The following is a 19,302-nucleotide window of genomic DNA, read 5'->3' as shown; positions in this document are numbered from 1 at the left end:
TCAAAGCCCATTCTGAATAATTTATGACTCTCCTCACAAATCTATAATGGTTCTCCATTTTTACTGAAAGCAAGTGCAAATGGATAGCAGATATTTGGAATCTTTACAAAAAGATTCCAACTTTGCAGACTTAGGTTTACCCTCTCTCCCTCATTACTTCAGCTAGTCAGGATGACTTGCACTTTTCTTCCTGTACTTGCTTCCCTCCATGCCCCCCTCTCCCCTTGAGTATTAACTACTAGAGTAGTAATTTATTTGTTTATTATTACTTGTAGCTTGGTTACACTCCTTTAATTGTGGCCTGTCACTATGGAAACGTGAAAATGGTCAACTTTCTTCTGAAGCAGGGAGCAAATGTCAATGCAAAAACCAAGGTAAAATACATGTACTCATTTTTATTTTCTATAAACAAATGGTTCGGCTATATGGACACTTCAGTAGCTCACCACAGTTACAAACATATTTTCTTTTTAGTTCTTCTTAAGTGATTTTGAATAAGCGATGTAGTTTTGTACAGTTGTTGGGACTTCTCATTCTAATAACCTTTGACAGCCATGTAGGCGACATCGATTTAACAATTTACTATAGGATACAATAGATGCTGGCTAGAATATCTTGATGTTCTGGCCGATTTCCTTTACATTGTTTCACGGCCTTGGCCCTCCCCTAGCCCTCAGTCTCTGGTGAGGAAATACAGACAGGCAGCCTGGACTGCATGCCTTTCATTTTTAATGAATTCTGTCACATTTGGACTACCACGTGGTTGTGCTCAGTGAGGCAATACTGTGTAAGGCCTGGCTTGGAAGATTTCAAAGATAATGCAGAGCTGACTGTTTTTCTCAGTGCCATATGAAGGGTCCTATCCTGCAAAGCATGATGGGAACATAAAACCACACTTCGGTATATTCAAATTATTTCAAGGAAGAGAAATGCGTAAAATGACTACTGCTACTATGCATAATATAACCTGCAGCTCCAATTTTCTTGGTCCAAAGAAGTATGTAATTGCATTTGTTTAAGTTTATGTATCAGAAATCACTAACTGCAGCTGTGTGAATAGGCTCAAGTAAATTAGTGTGAGCACATTCGGGAGTTTTCAAAGTCATCATTCAAGATGCTAATAATTAGCCACCACCATCTTGAGTTGAGCTGTCATGGTGTCCCGATTTCCACGAGGAACTCTGGTCTGAAGCGCTGGGTTCGAGGCCTCTGCATGCAGTACCCTATGAGCAAGTAAAAATAGAATAAGCACAAAGGGAATAAAAAGGCTCCAGGGCTGGGCAGAGCTGCTGGTGAGGCTTCCCAGGGGGATAAGACTCTGACAGACTACACAATTGACACAGAAAAAGAGAGGAGAGTGAGAGTAAGAGAGAGACAGAAAGAGAGAGAGAGAGAGAGAGAGAGAAAGAGAGAGCTGCCCATGTGGAGCATAGCGCTCAGGCACACGGCCTGCCAAGCTGAGGTGTTGGGCGCAGCCATTTCACACTAGGAACTCTGGTCTGAAGAGTGGGGTGCACTTCAAGTGAAACTAGACAAGCACAAAGGAAAAGAAAAAAAGATATACAGGGGGGCTTCCCTGGTGGCGCAGTGGTTGAGAGTCCATATGCCGATGCAGGGGACACGGGTTCATGCCCTGATCCGGGAAGATCCCACATGCCACGGAGCGGCTGGACCCGTGAGCCATGGCCACTGAGCCTGTGCATCCAGAGCCTGTACTCCGCAACGGGAGAGGCCACAACAGTGAGAGGCCGCCGTACCAAAAAAAAAAAAAAGATATACAGGTATTCCACCAGACGCAGCCCTGCCCACTAGAAGGACAAGATCCAGCCCCACCACCAGACCACAGGCACCAGTCCCCTCCACCAGGAAGCCTACACAAGCCACTGAACCAACCTCACCCACTGTGGGGCAGACACCAAAAATAACGGGAACTACGAACTGGCAGCCTGCGAAAAGGAGACCACAAACACGGTGAGTTAAACAAAATGAGAAGACAGAGAAAAATGCAGCAGATGAAGGAGCAAGGTAAAAACCCACCAGACCAAACATATGAAGAGGAAATAGGCAATCTACCTGAAAAAGAGTTCAGAATAATGATAGTAAAGATGTTCCAAAATCTTGGAAATAGAATGGAGAAAATACAAGAAACGTTTAACAAGGACCTAGAAGAACTAAGGAGCAAACAAGTAATGATGAACAACACAATAAATGAAACTAAAAATACTCTAGAAGGGATCAATAGAATAACTGAGGCAGAAGAACAGATAAGTGACCTGGAAGATAAAATAGTGGAAATAACTACTGCAGAGCAGAATAAAGAAAAAAGAATGAAAATAATTGAGGACAGTCTCAGAGACCTCTGGGACAACATTAAATACACCAACATTCCAATTATAGGGGTCCCAGAAGAAGAAGACAAAAAGAAAGGGACTGAGAAAATATTTGAAGACATTATAGTTGAAAACTTCCCTAACATGGGAGAGGAAATGGTCAATCAAGTCCAGGAAGTGCAGAGAGTCCCATACAGGATAAATCCAAGGAGAAACACACCAAGACACATATTAATCAAACTATCAAAAATTAAATACAAAGAAAAAATATTAAAAGCAGCAAGGGAAAAGCAATAAATAACATACAAGGGAATCTCCATAAGGTTAACAGCTGATCTTTCAGCAGAAACTCCTGGCAGGACCATATTTAAAGTGATGAAAGGGAAAAACCTACAACCCAGATTGCTTGTGGATTAAATCTCCACAATCAACTTGAGGTACCCTGCATCTGTGGAATACCTGAATAGACAACGAATCATCCCAAACTGAGGAGGTGGACTTTGGCAGCAAGATATATTATTGTTTCCCCTTTTCTCTTTTTGTTTGAGATTTTGAGATGTTTCTGTGTGAGATTTTGTCTGTATAGCTTTGCTTTCACCATTTGTCCTTGGATTCTGTCCGTCCATTCATTTTTTCTTCTTTTTTTTTACTTTTTAAAATATTTTTCATAATGATTATTTTTTATTTTAATAACTTTATTTTTTTTAATCTTACTTTATTTTATTTTATCCTCTTTCTTTCTTTCTTTCTATTTTTTCTCCCTTTTATTCTGAGCCATGTGGATGAAAGGCTCTTGGTGCTCCAGCCAGGAGTCAGCGCTGTGCCTCTGAGGTGGGAGAGCCAACTTCAGGACACTGGTCCACAAGAGACCTCCCAGCTCCACATAATATCAAATGGCAAGAATCTCCCAGAGATATCAGTCTCAACATCAAGACCCAGCTTCACTCAACGACCAGCAAGCTACAGTGCTGGACACCCTATGCCAAACAACTAGCAAGACAGGAACACAGCCCCATCCATTAGCAAAGAAGCTGCCTAAAATCATAAGGCCACAGACACCCCAAAACACACCACCAGACGTGGACCTGCCCACCAGAAAGACAAGATCCAGCCTCATCCACCAGAACACAGGCACTAGTCCCTTGCATCAGGAAGCCTACACAACCCACAGAACCAACCTTAGCCGCTGTGGACAGACACCAAGAACAATGGGAACTATGAACCTGCGTCCTGCGAAAAGGAGACCCCAAACACAGTAAGATAAGCAAAATGAGAAGACAGGAAAATGCACAGCAGTTGAAGGAGCAAGATAAAAACCCACCAGACCTAACAAATGAAGAGGAAATAGGCAGTCTACCTGAAAAAGAGGTCAGAATAATGATAGTAAAAGATGATCCAAAATCTTGGAAATAGAATAGCGAAAATGCAAGAAACATTTAACAAAGACCTAGAATAACTAAAGAGCAAACAAACAATGATGAACAACACAATAAACGAAATTAAAAATACTCTAGAAGGGATCAATAGCAGAATAACTGAGGCAGAAGAACGGATAAGTGACCTGGAAGATAAAATAGTGGAAATAACTACTGCAGAGCAGGATAAAGAAAAAGGAATGGAAAGAACTGAGGACAGTCTTAGAGACCTCTGGGACAACATTAAATACACCAACATTCCAATTATAGGGGTCCCAGAAGAAGAAGACAAAAAGAAAGGGACTGAGAAAATATTTGAAGACATTATAGTTGAAAACTTCCCTAATATGGGAAAGGAAATAGTTAATGAAGTCCAGGGAGCACAGAGGGTCCCATACAGGATAAATCCAAGGAGAAACACGCCAAGACACATATTAATCAAACGATCAAAAATTAAATACAAAGAAAAAATATTAAAAGCACCAAGGGAAAAACAACAAATAACACACAAGGGAATCCCCATAAGGTTAACAGCTGATCTTTCAGCAGAAACTCTGCAAGCCAGAAGGGAGTGGCAGGACATATTTAAAGTGATAAAGGAGAAAATCCTACAACCAAGATTACTCTACCCAGCAAGGATCTCATTCAGATTTGATGGAGAAATTAAAATGTTTACAGACAAGCAAAAGCTGAGAGAGTTCAGCACCACCAAACCAGCTCTACAACAGATGCTAAAGGAACTTCTCTAGGCAAGAAACACAAGAGAAGGAAAAGACCCACAATAACAAACCCAAAACAATTAAGAAAATGGGAATAGGAACATACATATCGATAATTACCTTAAATGTAAATGAATGAAATGCTCCCACCAAAAGACACAGACTGGCTGAATGGATACAAAAACAAGACCCATATATATGCTGTCTACAAGAGACCCACTCCAGACCTAGGGACACATACAGACTGAAAGTGAGGGGATGGAAAAAGATATTCCATGCAAATGGAAATCAGAAGAAAGCTGGAGTAGCAATTCTCATATCAGACAAAATAGACATTAAAATAAAGACTATTACAAAAGACAAAGAAGGACACTACATAATGATCAAGGGATCGATCCAGGAAGAAGATATAACAATTGTAAATATTCATGCACCCTACATAGGAGCACCTCAATACATAAGGCAAATACTAACAGCCATAAAAGGGGAAATCGACAGTAACACAACCATAGTAGGGGACTTTAACACCCCACTTTCACCAATGGACAGATCATCCAACATGAAAATAAATAAGGAAACACAAGCTTTAAATGATACATTAAACAAGATGGACTTAATTGATATTTATAGGACAATCCATCAAAAAACAACAAAATACACATTTTTCTCAAGTGCTCATGGAACATTTCCAGGATAGATCATATCTTGGGTCACAAATCAAGCCTTGGTAAATTTAAGAAAATTGAAATCATATCAAATATCTTTTCCAACCACAACGCTATTAGACTAGATATCAATTATAGGAAAAGATCTGTAAAAAATACAAACACATGGAGACTAAACAATACACTACTTAATAACCAAGAGATCACTGAAGAAATCAAAGAGGAAATCAAAAAATACCTAGAAACAAATGACAATGAAAACACGACGACCCAAAACCTATGGGACGCAGCAAAAGCAGTTCTAAGAGGGAAGTTTATAGCAATACAATCCTACCTTAAGAAACAGGAAACATCTCAAATAAACAACCTAACATTTCACCTAAAGTAATTAGAGAAAGAAGAACAAAAAAACCCCAAAGTCAGCAGAAGGAAAGAAATCATAAAGATCAGATCAGAAATAAATGGAAAAGAAATGAAGGAAACTATAGCAAAGATCAATAAAACTAAAAGCTGGTTCTTTGAGAAGATAAACAAAATTTATAAACCATTAGCCAGACTCATCATGAAAAAGGGAGAAGACTCAAATCAGTAGAATTAGAAATGAAAAAGGAGAAGTAACAACTGACACTGCAGAAATACAAAGGATCATGAGAGATTACTACAAGCAACTCTATGCCAATAAAATGGACAACCTGGAAGAAATGGACAAGTTCACAGAAATGCACAACCTGCTGAGACTGAACCAGGAAGAAATAGAAAATATGAACAGAGCAATCACAAGCAATCACAAAACAGGATTGCAAGGATTCTTCAATATATGCAAATCAATCAATGTGATACACCATATTAAAAAATTGAAGGAGAAAAACCATATGATCATCTCAATAGATGCAGAGAAAGCTTTCAACAAAATTCAACACCCATTTATGATAAAAAAAAAAAAAACCTGCAGAAAGTAGGCATAGAGGGAACTTTCCTCAACATAATAAAGGGCATATATGACAAACCCACAGCCAACATCATCCTCAATGGTGAAAAACTGAAACCATTTCCACTAAGATCAGGAACAAGACCAGGCTGCCCACTCGCACCACTATTATTCAATATAGTTTTGGACGTTTTAGCCACAGTGATCAGAGAAGAAAAAGAAATAAAAGGAATCCAAATCGGAAAAGAAGAAGTAAAGCTGTCACTGTTTGCAGGTGACATGATACTATACATAGAGAATCCTAAAGATGCCACCAGAAAACTACTAGAGCTAATCAATGAATTTGGTAAAGTAGAAGGATACAAAGTTAATGCACAGAAATCTCTGGTATTACTATACACTAATGATGAAAAATCTGAAAGTGAAATTAAGAAAACACTCCCATTTACCATTGCAACAAAAAGAATAAAATATCTAGGAATAAACCTACCTAAGCAGACAAAAGACCTGTATGCAGAAAATTATAAGACACTGATAAAAGAAATTAAAGATGATACAAATAGATGGAGAGATATACCATGTTCTTGGATTGGAAGAATCAACATTGTGAAAATGATTCTACTACCCAAAGCAATCTACAGATTCAATGCAATCCCTATCAAACTACCACTGGCATTTTTCACAGAACTAGAACAAAAAATTTCACAATTTGTATGGAAACACAAAAGACCCCGAATGGCCAAAGCAATATTGAGAACGAAAAATGGAGCTCAAGGAATCAGGCTCCCTGACTTCAGACTATACTAGAAAGCTACAGTAGTCAAGACAGTATGGTACTGGCACAAAAACAGAAACATAGATCAATGGAACAGGATAGAAAGCCCAGAGATAAACCCACGCACATATGGTCACCTTATCTTTGATAAAGGAGGCAAGAATATACAGTGGAGAAAAGACAGTCTCTTCAATAAGTGGTGCTGGGAAAACTGGACTGCTACATGTAAAAGTATGAAATTAGAACACTCCCTAACACCATACCATACACAAAAATAAACTCAAAATGGATTAAAGACCTAAATGTAAGGCCAGACACTATCAAACTCTTAGAGGAAAACATAGGCAGAACGCTCTATGACATAAATCACAGCAAGATCCTTTTTGACCCACCTCCTAGAGAAATGGATATAAAAACAAGAATAAACAAATGGGACCTAATGAAACTTAAAAGCTTTTGCACAGCAAAGGAAACCATAAACAAGACCCAAAGACAACCCTCAGAATGGGAGAAAATATTTGCAAATGAAGCAACTGACAAAGGATTAATCTCCAAAATTTACAAGGAGCTCATGCAGTTCCATAACAAAAAGACAAACAACCCAATCCAAAAATGGGCAGAAGACCTAAATAGACATTTCTCCAAATATGATATACAGACTGCCAACAAACACATGAAAGAATGCTCAACATCATTAGAGAAATGCAAATCAAAACTACTATGAGATATCATCTCACACGGGTCAGAATAGCAATCATCAAAAAATCTAGAAACAGGGCTTTCCTGGTGGCGCAGTGGTTGAGAGTCCGCCTGCCGATACAGGGGACACGGGTTCGTGCCCCGGTCCGGAAAGATCCCACATGCTGCAGAGCGGCTGGGCCCGTGAGCCATGGCCGCTGAGCCTGCGCATCCGGAGCCTGTGCTCTGCCACGGGAGAGGCCACAACAGTGAGAGGCCCGCGTACTGAAAAAGAAAAAAAAAAAAAAAAGAAAAAAAAAATCTAGAAACAATAAATGATGGAGAGGGTGTGGAGAAAAGGGAACCCTCTTGCACTGCTGGTGGGAATGTGAATTGGTACAGCCACTATGGAGAACAGTATGGAGGTTCCTTAAAAAACTACAAATAGAACTACCATATGACCCAGCAATCCCACTACTGGGCATATACCCTGAGAAAACCATAATTGAAAGAGAGTCATGTACCAAAATATTCATTGCAGCTCTATTTACAATAGCCTGGAGATGGAAACAACCTAAGTGCCCATCAACAGATGAATGGATAAAGAAGATGTGGCACATATACACAATGGAATATTACTCATCCATAAAAAGAAACAAAATTGAGTTATTTGTAGTGAGGTGGATGGACCTAGAGTCTGTTATACAGAGTGAAGTAAGTCAGAAAGAGAAAAGCAAATACCGTATGCTAACACATGTATATGGAATGTAAGGAAAAAAAAAAAGTAATGAAGAACCTAGGGGTGGGACAGGAATAAAGACACAGACCTACTAGAGAATGGACTTGAGAATATGGGGAGGGGGGAAGGGCAAGCTGTGATAAAGTGAGAGAGTGGCATGGACATATATGTACACTACCAAACGTAAAATAGATAGCTAATGGGAAGTAGCCGCATAGCACAGGGAGATCAGCTCGGTGGTTTGTGACCACCTAGAGGGGTGGGATAGGGAGGGTGGGAGGGAGGGAGACGCAAGAGGGAAGAGATATGGGAACATATGTATATGTATAACTGATTCACTTTGTTATAAAGCAGAAACTAACATGCCATTGTAAAGCAATTATACTCCGATAAAGATGTTTAAAAAAATGTAAATGGATTAAATGTCATGGATTAAACACTCCATGACATAAATCACAGCAAGATCCTTTTTGATCCACCTTCTAGGGAAATGGAAATAAAAACAAAAATAAACAAATGGGACCTAATGAAACTTAAAAGCTTTTGAACAGCAAAGGAAACCATAAACAAGACGAAAAGACAACCCTCAGAAAGGGAGAAAATATTTGCAAATGAAGCAACTGACAAAGGGTTAATCTCCAAAATATACAAGCAGCTCATTCAGCTCAATATCAAAAAAACAAACAAACAAATCCAAAAATGGTCAGAAGACCTAAATAGAGATTTCTCCAAAGAATATATACAGATTGCCAACAAACACATGAAAGGATGCTCAACGTCACTAATCATAAGAGAAATGCAAATCAAAACCACAATACATTTATCACCTCATACCGGTCAGAATGACCTTCATCAAAACACCTACAAACAATGAATGCTAAAGAGGGTGTGGAGAGAAGGGAACCCTCTTGCACTGTTGGTGGGAATGTAAATTGATAGAGCCACTATGCAGAACAGTATGGAGGTTCCTTAAGAAACTAAAAATAGAACTACCGTATGACCCAGCAATCCCACTACTGGGCATATACCCTGAGAAAACCATAATTCAAAAAGAGACACGTACCACAGTGTTCATTGCAGCACTATTTACAATAGCCAGGAGATGGAAACAACCTAAGTGTCCATCAACAGATGAATGGATGAAGAAGATGTGGCACATATATACAATGGGATATTACTCAGCCATAAAAAGAAACAGAATTGAGTTATTTGTAGTGAGGTGGATGGACCTAGAGTCTGTCATACAGAGTGAAGTCAGTCGGAAAGAGAAAAACGAATACCGTCTGCTAACACATATATATGGAATCTAAAAAAAAGTGGTTCTGAAGAAACTAGGGGCAGGACAGGAATAAAGACGCAGACATTGAGAATGGACTGAAGGACATGGGGAGGGGGAAGGGTAAGCTGTGACAAAGTGAGAGAGTGGCATGGACATATATACACTACCAAATGTAAAACAGATAGCTAGTGGGAAGCAGCTGCATAGCACAGGGAGATCAGCTCAGTGCTGTGTGACCACCTAGAGGGGTGGGATAGGGAGGGTGGGAGGGAGACACAAGAGGGAGGGAATATCGGGATATATGTATATGTATAGCTGATTCACTATGCTGTACAGCAGAAACTAACGCAGTATTGTAAAGCAATTATACTCCATAAAGATGTTTAAAAAAAAAGATGCTACTAATTAGAAACATAAGTTTTGGAACTCAGTTTTTTATATCCTCTTTGAAGTAGAAACAAAAGCATGCCTATACATAAGCGTATTTGTAACTGAATTAAAAATAAAGTTATTTTTTTAATTATTGATAATACTAATAACATTTGAGATTCAAAACTTCTACTCTGACTCTAACAAGAATAGCTATTGCCTAGTTTCTGAGCAGTTCTTGAGTGTTCATGAAATTGCACTTTGAGACTTATTTAAAAGCTTCCATATGAATTCTCAGGCTTTAGCGTGTGATACCTTTTTGCTGAGTCAGTTCACATATAAGTATTGCTGGAAAGACTTTCTTGCTGGAATCCAGGTATTCTCCGGAAAAGCATAAATGCAGCAATGCAATGAGATTTTGTCAGAACTTGAAAACGTTTACCATATTTTTTTGTTAAATATTTGTTGAAATTGTTAGGATATTTAAAAGCCAGACATGTTGTCTATATAACGTCATTTACCTCCCCTGGGTTTCATCTGCATTCAAATGGACATTTGGTTGAGAGAAAAATCTCATTTTAACTTTTCAGATTTTAAAAAAGTGAACTATGTAGATTTTACCTGCTTTTGGAAGTAAATATATCTTTTCATATATCTTCAGGGGAGTGGACAGATACATACCTCAAAGGACATTCTTTTAATAAATACTTCAGAATTTTTTCACAGAAAATGACAGTTTTGGAGGAGGAATCATGTTTTCTTCCTCACATCCCATATGTAACCATAGTTACTAAAAAATTGTTTTGTTGCTATGAAAATAAAAACATACGTATTTCGTTTACTCTTCAAAGATTCATCACTTGGTATAAAAATTTGGGAAATTTTATAAAACTTTGGTATAATCTTTATAAACACAATGGAAAGGAGTAATTTTTTTAGGAAAAGAAATATTACTTACTTTATGCTCCTGAAATATCCATGGATTACTTGACTTGAGAGCAGAGTCCTTGCAGTAGCTATAAGTTTCTCAGAGTCCTTGTAATTGATTTATATTTCCAGGTTTCCTGAGGTCATTCCATTGTAGGGATATATAACAGACAAGGCAAAGCTGATGACATTCCAGCCTGGGGGTAGTCAGACAAATAGACTGTCACACATATGGTACATCCCCATGGATGGAAAGGCCAGAGTGAAAGCATAGAAGGAATCATGTGGCACCCTATGCATTGTTTTAAAAAAATTCAATCAAGTAAATTTTAAAGATCTAATTGGCTTTATTGAATGATTCATGAATCAGCAGCATCTATCTAGCAAGTAGAGAGGAGTTCCGAAGGACTGCAAAACGGGAAAGGTTTTAAAAGGCAGAACAACGAAGTCATAAAGAAAAAAGATTATTTCGGACCTAGGTATCCTACATATGGGGGACAGAAGGGGTCTAAGTGGCAGATTACCTCTTGTTCGTTTTGGGGATGGTGCGGGCCCACGTGACGGATTACGTTCTTGGTGCTGACCAGAAAATTCCTGACTGACCAATTAAGACTACATTTCTGGCGAGGTTGAAGCTTCAGTTAGGTTAGGTATTAAGCCCCGGTTTCATGGTGTGGCCTAGCACAAGTGATTCCATTTTTTGGCCTATGGCTTTTCTTTTTAACAGTTCCCCCCTTTTGATCAGACTTTCAGCTTAACTGAAAGAAGTGATCAAACTTTAAGGCATTAGCATCACTCTCAGCTACCTCTCTGAAGTTCTCATGGTTTTTATCATCTCTTTGGTGGTATCCATAGGTTATGATGTTTCTTCTACCCCGTGATATTCAAAGATTATAGCTTCAGGTTCACAATCTTTAAATTGGTTATTCTCTTCGTTCCTTTCCTGATGTTCCAGTCTTAGGGAGATCATTTGCTTTGTGTTTAGTGGCTGTGAACATGTATTTAAAGCTTTTGCCAGAACACGATGCACGAGGGAGATTATTATAATTATTATAAGCAGGATAATTCCCAATGTTTGGAGTACACTTCTGAGCCGTGGTGCCCAAGACCGAAATCAATTGAAATCAAGACCTCATTGAAGGAGTCACCTTTTTTAAGCCAAGTGGCTTGCTCAGTGATTTTATGTAATTGTTTCAACTTCCCCAGAAGTGTTAATCCAAGTGCAGCAGGGGGTGTTGGCTGCAACACACACTCTTGCTCAGCTCAAACAGAATCAAGGGCTATCCTATTATCAAGAATAACTTTAGCCACAGAGTCTAAGGATCTTTCTTGGGCAGTTCTTATCTTTGCAACAGAATCTGGAATATCTTCAAAAGTTAAAGAGAGGTTCCTCATTAACATTTACTCCTAATCAGGGATGTAGGGATCTGTCAAAGAGAGTTAATTTGGAATCATGCATGCCTCCTGGTATTAAGGGTCTGTGGACCATGTAGGCAGTTGCACTCTGGTTATTCTTGCCTTGTATCCCTTTCTTTGCATAGAACATGGACACAAAGTTTCCCAAATCTGGGGTATTAATAAGAGACAGGGAAACATACCAGGGGTCTCTAGCCTCATGGACAGATCCGAGTTTTTGATGACAAATCCAGCAGTCTGAAAGGTTACTTCTCTTAGCAATGGCCTGGGAGATATGAATGGTGGTGTTATCTTTCCAGGCCAATGCTGGAGTAAAGGAAAGGAGAAGAGAGGGTTTCACGTTTAGTTAAAGCATGAAGTCATGATCTGGTGTCTTGGGAAGAAGCAGTCTACCTTGATGTCAGCTACTTCTCTTCCTAGTCAGTTTAATTTGGAGGTCTCCAGCATTTGGATGGGACCAGATGTCAGCTGGAGTCTTTGTTAACTGTGAAATATGTGCCCAAGGCTTGAATTGTTGAAGTTTCGCTGTCATCTGAATAGTAAACGGGACTTGGTATAATCCCTTCCAAGAATATCCAAAGGCAGGCTTTGTGCTTACCAATTCAGTTGTATGATCTTAAAGTTATCAGAAGCCTGCACTTGTCAAAAAGTTATTTTCTTGAATTTTTCTGAAGATGAAATACTTTTGCCAGAAGACCTTTGCAAAGTGTCAGAGTAAAACAATAGCTCTCTGCAAATGACAGAAGACTTAAAAAATGTCCATTATTAAAGACCTGATGGAATTAACAAGGATATTTAGTTATTTCTGTGACACACAACATATTTAGATAATAACTGGAATTAGGACGTATCAGATTTCCAGGAATTTCACACAATTTATGAAATACTTATAACATATACCTGTAATAAACACAACATAAAGAAGGCTTTGTATTACTTCTTACATGCTTCCCATGTAATTTAACATACCAAATAAGCATAATTAATACCAAATAAGCATCTCCCTTTTTATAAGGAGAGAGAACAAATCTTTTGAAACATTCCAGGGGCCCTCTGGAAAATTTCCATGTTAGTTTAAGGTCAAAAAGACTTCATTTAGAATTTGATTTTGGGGAAGTTTGTCAAAAATATCAGAAGATTTTATAACTTGATCAAATAGGGTCATAGGTCATTGTGAAACAATACTTAGTTACCTATTTAATCAAAATAACAAAGATTTCCTAGGTAGACACTGAAGGTTACATAGTTCTGAGCAAAACTTAGCTCTTTTAATATCTAGAGGACTAGGTTTATTTAAGTAATCAATGACCTGATAATGACAACATAGAACATAGGTGATTATTTTGACAAGATATAATATCTTTGTTATTTCTAGGCAGATTACTTAAAGAAAAACCTTCCGTAATCTCTTATTTTCAAGAACAGACTTGTAGAAAACAAAAAATGTTGACCTTCTCACAGAGAAAAAAACAAATTCCAATTTTGCACCAGCCAACTTTTGATATTCAAACTTATTTACATAACTAAATTCATTCTACTTATCTAGTCCTGACCACATGTAAAATTCCTTTTCCTTATTATTTCTAGTAGGCTTAACTAACTGCACATATAAGAATATTTAACTCTTAGTAACCTTTAATTCTAGTGAAAACTAAGAAGTAAGCATTATAAACTGTCATTTATATCAGCATTCTGTTTACTGCCAGACTTATAAACACTTTTTATAATTTCTGGAAAAATGCTCACAATGGCACAAAAGATGTTTGCTAATAGACCCAAATATCTTTAATTCCTTTGTGAAAGGAAGCAAAAAGTGGATAAACCTATGCCCAGTAATAAATGTTTCAATATTTTATCCTATTTGGAAATGGTCTGGATATTCAATGACTATCCATCATTTAATTCAACTTAGCAAAACTTTAAGGTCTCAGGATACTAGAAAGCTTTGGGGTAAGTACGAAAAAGTTCATCTAGAAACTTTTCTCTCACTTACACCCATTTAATTTACTTGTTTTCAATAATTATGTTTAGACCACCCACAAAAACCTCATGAGACATTAGACAAAGTCTGTTAATGTTCTAGGTTATTTTTCTGGCTGACAAATTTTGCAAGAGATAACATGAATTTATTTGACTAATAAGCCCAGGTAGAATAAAAAGTTTTGTCTGCATTATATTCAATGTTATTAACTCTAAAGGCATATCTATTTTCATTAAACCATCAAACTTAAACTAGCCTTTATTTACCAAACATTATCGCAGATCATGTGAACTTGAAAAGCATTTGGGTTAGTTTGAATCCTAAATTTGTAAAAGGCTTGCTTGTTTAAGCCAGTTAAATGGAGCTCTTTTACAAATTAACTTTAGCAATACCATTCAAAGGTAGAAAAATGCCACACACCTACAACACATATATAGACACACATGAGCATACAGACAGACATAAACAGAGATCTTACAGTTTTCATTTAAAAATTTTCCTTGAACTAGATTTTTGGGCAAGAGTGCTGCTTTAGCAATTTGTATTTTTTTTAAAGTCCCCTTCCCCACCTCCTTTTTTTTTTTCCTGCAGTTCTCTAGAGCTATACTTCTAGCTTTGCAAAGACTTTTAAGATAAGGACAGTTGTTCTCAATTCCTTAAAGAACTGCGTTGGAGCCTGGATGCTAACGGACTGACATACCCCTCTACCTATGTTGGAATGTTTCTCTCTGGTTACATTTAGCTTAGAGAAGATGGCCAAAAAAAATTTTTTTTAATCTGTCAGGCTCTGAATATCAGCTTCCAATTTGGCCAAACCTCTGGTTATAAAGTTATTAAATCCTTTCAAATATCTTGTCAGTTTTCAGCCAGGACAAACAATGGATATTTCTGGTAATATTGAACAAACTCTTGGACTCAAGAGGTGTCCCCCGAAAGGGTGCAAAAGATATTATATTCACAAGATCTAGAGTCACCCAAAGGCAAGCAAAAGAAAGAACTGACAACTTGCATGTCCCAGGCAGGCAGAAAGCCAAGCCAGGTACTTAGGGCATCAAGCAAGACAAGCAAGAAGGCAATGGCTATCCCTGGGAGAGAAAGGATCAATAACCAATGGATCTGTATTGGAAAGGAAGGGACAAGTTGAAATTTTATTTTCCTCTTTCACCTGGGCACTATAGACAGGTTCAGTAGAACTGGGTTTGGTAAGAATTCTTACCTTTCCCTGGCTTCTGCCATTTTTCCCTGGATCCCCTCTACAGGCTCCTGTTTTTTATTCACTTTAATTTTAGCTTTCCTTGGCAATTTAAGGGCATAGTGTAGCAGTTTACCAGAAGATCCCTCAAAGTCTCATCAGCTCTGAGAGGTGTCCATATGGGGGCCCTCCTTCGAAGATAGGCATGGGGGTGTCTGTAAGGCCATTAACATGGTGGGCTTTTGTTTACGGTCTCCTGTTCTCTTTAGAGTGGAAAAGGCAATTCAGACAGGATTACTAGAATGAATACTTAAGTAAAGGAGGAAAGAGGGGACCACTGGAGTTATGTCAGTCTTACAGTCTTTTGTTTTAGGAACCTCTTATATCTTTAATTTTTTCTTAGCTCTTTGCAACAGAACTTTCAGTGGAGCTATTTTGAAATTTTGAACCCTTTTGGAGGCTTTTGCATACCAATTAAAATATGTATCCCTTGCTTTTAAGTTCACTTCTTTTTTTTTTTTTTGCGGTATGCGGGCCTCTCACTGTTGTGGCCTCTCCCGTTGCGGAGCACAGGCTCCGGACGCACAGGCTCAGCGGCCATGGCTCACGGGCCCAGCCGCTCCGCGGCATGTGGGATCTTCCCGGACCGGGGCACGAACCCGTGTCCCCTGCATCGGCAGGTGGACCCCCAACCACTGCGCCACCAGGGAAGCCCTTAAGTTCACTTCTTAAAAGATTTTATCTAATTGGAATGTTCCTCATAATGGCCATTGTAATTTCCCTGAGGGCTGGCAGCAGTTCGGTAGGACCCTAGCTTCATATGGGGTTCAACTCACATTTCTGTCCAGCCATATTTTGCCACAAATGGAGTGCCACCCACATTTCTGTCTGGTCATATTTTGGGGATCCCCAACATGATAGTTACCAGGTAAAACTCTCAGGACACAGTAAGATTTTGACATTTTTGTAGACATCTATAGCTTCTGCGATTATAGTTCTTAGACATAAAATAGGCAGTTGTGCCAGAAGGCGGTGCACTTTACTCTTTAGAAATTAAAGATCCCATCTCTTTTAGCTAGCCTTTATCTACACAAAACAGGACAAACAAGTATGTGTACCTTAACACTGCAGAATTAAGTACAGTAAATACCAAATACTGCAGCCTGGCCAAGAAAAAGGCCCTGGTACACTACCAACAATTCCCAACTTGGAACCTGAGCCTGAGGTGAAGAACTGAACCAGCAGACCTCAACAAATAGGGTCTGTGGACTGATTCCAAACAAATGGGGAACTGTAGCTAGCAGTTCCCAACATGGAATCTAGGGACAGAACCATAAGCTGGGGTTTCCAGTCAAATAGGAAATTGTGGTCGGAACTACCAGAAATACCCAACATGGAACTAGTGATTCCAAACAAATTGGGAACCAACTGGAAAGCCAGTTAGATCTGGAGTTCAACACAAAAAGAGCAGAGCTCAAACCGAGAGGAACTTACCAACAGTCCCCAGAAATGGAGAGAAAGACAGTGGACTCAGATAGGAGTTTGCAGGTATCACGACTGTGTTTCTTGTTGTCCCAAAATGCCATCAGAACTTCACTTTGGATCACACTGCTGCCACCAAATCTGTTAAAAAACCAAAATTCATCTGACTAAATTTTAAAGCTCTAATTAGCTTTATTGAATGATTCATGAATTAGGCAGCATCCTTCTGTGAGTAGAGGGGAGCTCCAAAGGGCTACCAAAAGGGAAAGATTTTTAAAGGCAGGACAAGCAAGTCATAAAGAAAAAAGATTATTTCAGGGCTCCCCTGGTGGCGCAGTGGTTGAGAGTCCGCCTGCCGATGCAGGGGACACGGGTTCGTGCCCCGGTCCAGGAAGATCCCACATGCCGCGGAGCGGCTGGGCCCGTGAGCCATGGCTGCTGAGCCTGCGTGTCTGGAGCCTGTGCTCCGCAACGGGAGAGGCCACAACAGTGAGAGGCCCGCGTACTGCAAAAAAAAAAAAAAAGATTATTTCAGGCTTAGGTAACCTACCTATGGGGGACAGAAAAGGTCTATGTGGCAGATTACTTCATCTTCCTTTGGGGAATGAACGTATTACCTCATTGGTATTGACTAGAAAATTCTTGACTGCCTGGTTAAGACTAAATTTCAATTAGGTTAGGTATTAAGCCCCAATATGGTGGTGTGGCTTAGCATAAGTGACTCCATCTTGGGCCTGTGGTTTTCTTTTTAACAGCACAGAGTCAGACACTTCATGTAGACAGGAGAAGCAATTGTGCCTGTTGGTCATGAGGAGGCAGTGACACTAGATGTAGGGAACATATACTCTTACAAGTTTAAGGTATGCATGGGCTACTCAGGACTTTGTGCCCAGGACACTTGGGTTTGACATACATAGATGAAATTTTATTGGGGGTGAGGCAGGTAGACAATAAAAAAGTAATCTGGTAGTCATTGTCTCTCATGCTCTTCTACATAGGATCTGAACCTAGAATGACTGTGAAGAAATTACTTAACCTTGTTATTTTCAGTTTCATCATCTCTGAAATGGGGAGAAAATTATTCATTTATTCAGTCATTTGTTCATGCCCTCATTTAGGCATCTGTTATTTATAAAACACCTACTGTGTACCAAGCACTCTCATTTTCAGAATGGTAATAAAGATTAAAAGAGACAATGGGGCTTCCCTGGTGGCGCAGTGTTTGAGAGTCCACCTGCCGCTGCAGGGGACATGGGTTCGTACCCCGGTCTGGGAAGATCCCACATGCCGTGGAGCGGCTGGGCCGGTGAGCCATGGCCGCTGAGCCTGCGCGTCCAGAGCCTGTGCTCCGCAACGGGAGAGGCCACAACAGTGAGAAGCCCGCATACCGCAAAAAAAAAAAAAAAAAAAAAAAAAGAATAAATATAAGGTCCAATATCTGGCGTAAAATGGATGCTTAATACACAATAGCTATTAATGTTTTGCTGTGCCTCCAAGGATTCCAATGCAGTTTAATTAATGTGCATATGCAACCAACCTGTACCATACCCACCACCCACTAGAGTTTTGAGCAAGATTGGCTTCCCACTAACCTCAACAACAATTCCTCACAAATCACGGATTACAGAACTTTCATCTGAGTGAAAGTTTAGACTAGAATGTTAAAAAGAACCTACTTTTAAAAGACATTTTTTAATTGAAAGTGGGCCACTCAGCTTCCAATGAAATCTTCTCTTAAGTGGGTACGTCTTTGACTGAGGTGTTCTCTGAAAGGAATATAAGATTTAGATTTATTTTCATTGACTTAGAATTCTTAAAGCTAGCCCAGAGGTTAATGATGAAGGAAGTCTCGATGAACAAGCAGCTGTTTGTATGGTACTCCGAAGCTTCAGTTAAACACTTGACCGTTCCTTTTTCCTAGGGAAGAAATCACTGTGACAGTGCTCCTTCTCATTATAAATCTTCTCTCAGCATACACGTTTTTAATGCTAACTCAAATGCTAATTGGTGAAAATATAACTCTAGTTATGGTTTGGAGTCTGTTAATCTTGCTACTTCATAAGCCAGCCTCTTTGTTTAGCAGACGGTAAGGTGTGTGTGGGGGGGAGTTTTGCTGCTGAGAAAATGGGCTGCTGGTGATACTGTGCTCCAAAGACGCAGGCATCCGTGACGGTTTGGTTGTAAATAAGACTAAGAAATTCAAAATAAAGGCTAACCTAGTTTTCCTCCTCCTTTTGCAAATCTCTGCTCGATCTGCCGCCACCATCGTCTGCAGAACGGCTACACGCCTTTGCACCAGGCCGCCCAGCAGGGCCACACGCACATCATCAACGTCCTGCTGCCGCACGGGGCCAAGCCCAACGCCACCACCGCGGTAAGGCGGCGCCGGCTGCCCCTTTCCGCGCAG

General features: G+C 39.4%; 1 protein-coding gene and 1 long non-coding RNA gene across 19 annotated transcripts in view; one reads left to right on the top strand and one right to left on the bottom strand.

Moving 5' to 3' along the window:
* ANK2 (ankyrin 2) overlaps positions 1-19,302 on the top strand; it is a 689,834-nt gene that overhangs the window by 581,484 nt on the left and 89,048 nt on the right. For all 18 annotated transcript variants that reach the window (XM_073804958.1, XM_073804947.1, XM_033856740.2 and 15 more), the window contains 2 exons: positions 276-374; positions 19,171-19,269. In XM_073804958.1, the coding sequence (XP_073661059.1) occupies positions 276-374; positions 19,171-19,269 (198 nt within the window). The remainder of the gene's footprint in view (positions 1-275; positions 375-19,170; positions 19,270-19,302) is intronic.
* On the bottom strand, positions 295-19,251 carry LOC141278756 (uncharacterized). The gene is made up of 4 exons (XR_012331901.1): positions 19,112-19,251; positions 16,908-17,036; positions 10,856-11,021; positions 295-1,223 (listed from the first exon to the last, which is right to left on the bottom strand). It is a non-coding gene; the product is annotated as an uncharacterized lncRNA (long non-coding RNA).

This window comes from Tursiops truncatus, chromosome 5 (assembly GCF_011762595.2).
Source record: "Tursiops truncatus isolate mTurTru1 chromosome 5, mTurTru1.mat.Y, whole genome shotgun sequence".
NCBI lineage: Eukaryota > Metazoa > Chordata > Mammalia > Artiodactyla > Delphinidae > Tursiops > Tursiops truncatus.
Note: the sequence above shows the minus strand (reverse complement) of the source record. Positions and strands in the feature narration are given on the sequence as shown.